At 47.3% G+C, this 5,000-nt stretch overlaps 1 protein-coding gene across 6 annotated transcripts in view; it reads left to right on the top strand.

The window, feature by feature from the left end:
* Positions 1 to 5,000, top strand: part of Gpat4 (Glycerol-3-phosphate acyltransferase 4) — a 38,304-nt gene that overhangs the window by 11,207 nt on the left and 22,097 nt on the right. For all 6 annotated transcript variants that reach the window (XM_086552698.1, XM_043018419.2, XM_043018420.2 and 3 more), the window contains one exon: positions 3,804 to 3,947. In XM_086552698.1, the coding sequence (XP_086408824.1) occupies positions 3,804 to 3,947 (144 nt within the window). The remainder of the gene's footprint in view (positions 1 to 3,803; positions 3,948 to 5,000) is intronic.

The following is a 5,000-nucleotide window of genomic DNA, read 5'->3' as shown; positions in this document are numbered from 1 at the left end:
TATTAATGATGATAGAGATAATGGTGATGGCATATTAACGGCGATGTATTGCTGATGATGATGATGACGATGATGATGATGGAATGCTGATGGTGAAGCATTGATGATGATGGTGGTGGTAATGATGATGAAGTGGAAGAGGAAGGTGAAGGTGAAGGTGAAGAAGGAGAGGGAGGCAAGGAAAGGGGTAGGAGAAAGAGAGGGAGGCAAGGGAAAGTGGAAGGGGAAGGGCAAGGCCAAAGTGAAGAAAGGGAGGAAGGCAGGGGAAGGTGAAAAAGGGAAGGGAGGCAGGGGAAGGTAAAGGGGAGGAAGGCAGGGGAAGGTGAAAAAGGGAAGGGAAGCAGGGGAAGGTATAAAAGGGAAGGGAGGCAGGGGAAGGTGAAGCGGAGGAAGGCAGGGGAAGGGGATCTGGAGGGAGGCACGTAAAAGGAAGGGGGAGGGGGTAAAGGGAAGGGGAGAGAGGCAGGAGAAAGGGAAGTGGAGAGAGGCAGGGGAAAGGGAAGGGGAGAGAGACAGGAAAAGGGAAGGGGAGAGAGGCAGGAAAAGGCAAGGGGAGAGAGGCCGGAAAAGGCAAGGGGAGGGAGGTAGGTAAAGGGAAGGGGAGGAAGGCAGGGGTAAGGGAAAGGGAGGGAGGAAGGGGAAGGTGAAGAGGGGGAGGGAGGAAGGGGAAGGTGAAGAAGGGAAGGAAGGCAGGGGAAAGGGAAGGGGAAGAAGAAAGGGGAAGGTGAAGAAGGGGAAGAAGAAAGGGGAAGGTGAAGAAGGGGAGGAAGGCAGGGAAAAAGGGAAAGGTAAGGTTTAAGAAGGGTAAGGGAGGCAGACAGGCAGGCAGGCAGGCAGGCAGGCAGGCAGGCAGGCAGGCAGGCAGGCAGGCAGGCAGGCAGGCAGGGAGGGAGGGAGGGAGGGAGGGAGGGAGGGAGGGAGGGAGGGAGGGAGGGAGGGAGGGAGGGAGGGAGGGAGGGAGGTGGGAGGGAGGGAGAGAGGGAGGGAGGGAGGGAGGGAGGGAGGGAAGGAGTCGGTGGGCGGGGCAACACGTGGCGCCATATAATTCGGGAGTCTGGTGTTGATCAGGGCGAGGATCGATGGTGTTAAAAAAAAATGCGCCGGGATTTTGGAATTTGAATATTTGATGAGGTGAACGCGGTCGTGTTTTTGTATTTGATTGGTATCATCAATTAAGTTCTTTTTTTTAATCATAATTGTTTATTTTTTATATATTTTTAATAATTTATTTTTTTCTCTCTTTTTTATATATATATATTTTTTTATTCTCCTATTTTGGCGTTGTAATGCGGATTTTATGTAAATTTCCATGGGTGTATTTTGCGCGTTTGTGAATCTGGTAATCGAGTTAGATGTATTTTTTTTGTGAGAAGATTACATCATTCTGCGAGGTTTCAAGCGTGTGGGTGTGTGAGTGAGATGAATGTGTGAGTGGATGTGAGTGTGTAAAAGTGTACACGCGTAAGAAGTGTTTAATTGTGTAGGTTTAAGAGTGTGTAACTGTGTGCGTGCGTTCATGTTCACGTTCATGCTTGCATTAATGCGTGCTTTATTTACGTTCTTGCGTACGTACTTCCCTGCGAGTATATATATTCGATTTTGAGTAGGTAGCGTGGTCACGCACGTTGTGTGTGTGTGTGTACGTTGCTCACTCGTGCTTGCGTTGGAGCCGGGCCTTGTGAGATGTGCAGGGAATCAAGCAGTGATTAATCAGGCAAGCAAGCGCTCGCCGATCCAGATGTAGGTTGCGAAAGAGCAGAGTCCCCCTTGATAATGAATGGCAGGCTTGTGGCGTCCGTGAATCACGCAAGGAACTCGGCGCCGATGTCATCCTTGGTCTATGGGATGCGTCAGCTGAGCGCCCGAGCAGCAGGTGACATCACCCGGGAAGGCCAAGGTCTTCGTGGGCTTCAAAGGGGAAGGGGAAGAAGGGCTCTTTCACCTGAAGTCTGTCCGTCTGTCTGTCTGTTAGTGTTTGGCGTCTTGGGGTTGGGGGTGGGGTGGAGTGGGGTAAGGGAAAGGGAAAGGGAAAGGGAAAGGGAAAGGGAGAGGGAAAGGGAGAGGGAGAGGGAGAGGGAAAGGGAGAGGGAGAGGGAGAGGGGGAAGAAGGAGAGGGGGAAGAAGAAGGAGAGGGGGAAGAAGAAGGAGAGGGGAAGGGGGAGGGGGAGACCTGTAGCACCCATCCATCCAAGGCGTCTTTCCCTTCCCTTTTGAATCGTGACTGTCGAGGAGCCGTTTGGCGAGGCAAGCGGTATGTCGAAACGCGCGCGGGAGAGAGAGAGAGAGAGAGAGAGAGAGAGAGAGAGAGAGAGAGAGAGAGAGAGAGAGAGAGAGAGAGAGAGAGAGAGAGAGAGAGAGAGAGACGCGTTACTTTGAGTTTATGACAATTAGGTAAAAAAAAAAAAAAATGTATATTCATGTTGGTGGAGGACGCATGAGGTTGGTTGGTAATGAGGGGATTTTCTGAAGGGGGGTGGGGGTGGGATGGGGAGGAGGGAGGGGGCGAGGGAGGAAGGAAAGGAAGGGAGGGAGGGAAGGAAGAGAAAGGAGGAAGAGGAGACAGAGAAAAGGGAAGGGAAAAGAGGAAGAGGAGACAGAGAAAAGGGAATGGAGGGGAAGGGGAAGGGGAAGGGGAAGGGTGGAAGAGGAGACATGAAAAAAGAGGAGGTCTTAGACGTGAGTAGCGTACCGTATCGTCCACGTGAAAGGCGATCAAGACTAGTAGGCGTTGATTTTAAAGTTAGTAGGGATCGTGATTTATATATATATATATATATATATATATATATATATATATATATATATATATATATATATTTATATGTATATATTATTTTTTAAAATTCTTATTTGTACATTCATTTCTTCATTTAATAACTTATTAGCTTATCTATTTATTTGCTAAGATAATTGATCGATTTATTTGTTTATTTACTCTTTCGTAGTGAAGGGAAAAATCTTCAAAAACAAAAGAAATTTAAAATGGGTTTATAAATGTTACAAGCGATCGTGACGCGGGCTGCGTTGTCCAGTGCCGACGGACGTTATCCAGACTGAAACTCAGAGCGATAAGATAAGAGAAGAAAAAAAAACTTTAAAAAGAAAAAAAGAAGAAAAGAAATGAAGATTGGTCTTATCGCGAAGAAAATGTTTTGACAGCCTTATCAGACGATAGGGATGGCCGGCCGGATTTGTCGAGGCAGGGAGATAGATAGATAGATATATTTAAGCGGGTGGAAAATCTAGCAATTACGTCACGATGGCTATTGGTAGGCGTAGAGCTGAAAGAACAGGGTATAGCAGTAGTAGAAAGGACGATAACGATGAATAACATTAACAAAGTGATGAATATCTAGAAGAGCAGTAGCAGGAAGAACGATAACGATGAATAACATTAACAAAGGGATGAATATTTAGAAGACCTCAACGACGGAAATAACCCACATAACAAAATAGAGTTAAATAACTAGAAACTAGAATAAGATATACGAGACATAACACAGTAACAATAATAATTTAAAAAATGCGCTGCCTTAACCATGTAACTGTCCACCATTGCATTCCCCATCAAACAAGCAAACAACAGAAGCACAAACACACACACACACAAAACAAAGACACACAAAAAGCAAAAACACGAAAAAGAAAAACACACATAAACAACAACACAAAAACATACAAACAAACAATGCCCCCTTCCTCTCACTTGCATCTCCCCACATAAGGAGAAAAACGACCCTTTTTTCTCTCACTCACACGCTCTTCTTCTTCTCTCTCCCTCCCTGCTTCGTCCCGTGCGGCAGTTCGGGCGGCAGCGGATGGCCCAGAAGGAGGAGGAGCAACAGCATGCGCACGAGGACACGGACGACGAGGACGAGGACGAGGATCCTTCCTCCACGGACGTCATCTCGAGGGATAAGCTCATCCTCAGACCGCTGCTGGATAAGGTCGGTAATTGTTTTTGTATTTGTATTTTTTTTTTTTTTTGGGGGGGGGGGGGTTGTGTAGGATTGGTGGTGGCGGTGTTTTGTTTTGTGTTCTCCCACTTTTTTCCCTCTCACTCTCATTCTCATTCTTACTCTCACTCTCACTCTCACTCTCACTCTCACTCTCACTTTCTTTCCTTTCCCTCTCTTCTCTCCCCTATCCTCTCATCCCTCTTCCACCTATCCTCTCTTCCCTCTTCCACCTCTCCCTCTTCCTTTTCCACTCATCTCTAGTTCTCCCTCTCACTTCCTCCCTCTCCCCCTCTGTCCCTCTCCCCCTCTGTCCCTCTCCCCCTCTGTCCCTCTGTCTCTCTCTCCCTCTCTCCCTCTCTCCCTCTCTCCCTCTCTCCCTCTCTCCCTCTCTCCCTCTCTCCCTCTCTCCCTCTCTCCCTCATTCCCTCATTCCCTCATTTCCTCTCTCCCTCTCTCCATCCCATCTGTTTATGTATTTATTTACATTGTGTGTGTAGTAGCATGTTTGTGCACATATACGTGCGCGTATGTGTGAGTATTACGTGTGTAGAATAAGCAAGAACGAGAATGACAACGAGAAGTGGGGAAAGCGAGAGTGACCGTGAGAACAATCGAACAAAGAGTAAGAACGAGCAAGTTTCTTAAGGTGGGAAAGGAAGAAAGAAGTAAAGGCGAAAAAAGAAAGGAAGGAGGAAGGAAGGAAGAAGTAAAGACAGAAAGAGTGAAAGAAAGGAAGAAAAAAAGAAAGGAAGAAAGAAGGCGAGCCGGCATGGCATAGCTCGCATAAAAAAACTGGCATTAATGACGCAATCGCTACAATCCCAGCAACAATACTTGGCAACACAATGTCATCACCGAATTGCCCGCGTCACATGTGCTTTCATTCCGAACATATTGCATCAGTGCGTGTGTATTGTTAGCTGTCAAGTGTGAATATAAAAAAGGAGAGCGATACCAGCCAGTATGCATTCTCATCACGCCCTTTAAACCGCTATGACCAGTGCCCTGCCAGGGCTGTCTCTGCATTAATGGGGTTCTTTC

The sequence above is a fragment of the Penaeus japonicus genome, unplaced genomic scaffold (assembly GCF_977035675.1).
Source record: "Penaeus japonicus unplaced genomic scaffold, GWHDUDI00000001_assembly GWHDUDI00000027, whole genome shotgun sequence".
Taxonomy (NCBI): domain Eukaryota; kingdom Metazoa; phylum Arthropoda; class Malacostraca; order Decapoda; family Penaeidae; genus Penaeus; species Penaeus japonicus.
This window is presented reverse-complemented; position numbering and strand designations above follow the sequence as displayed.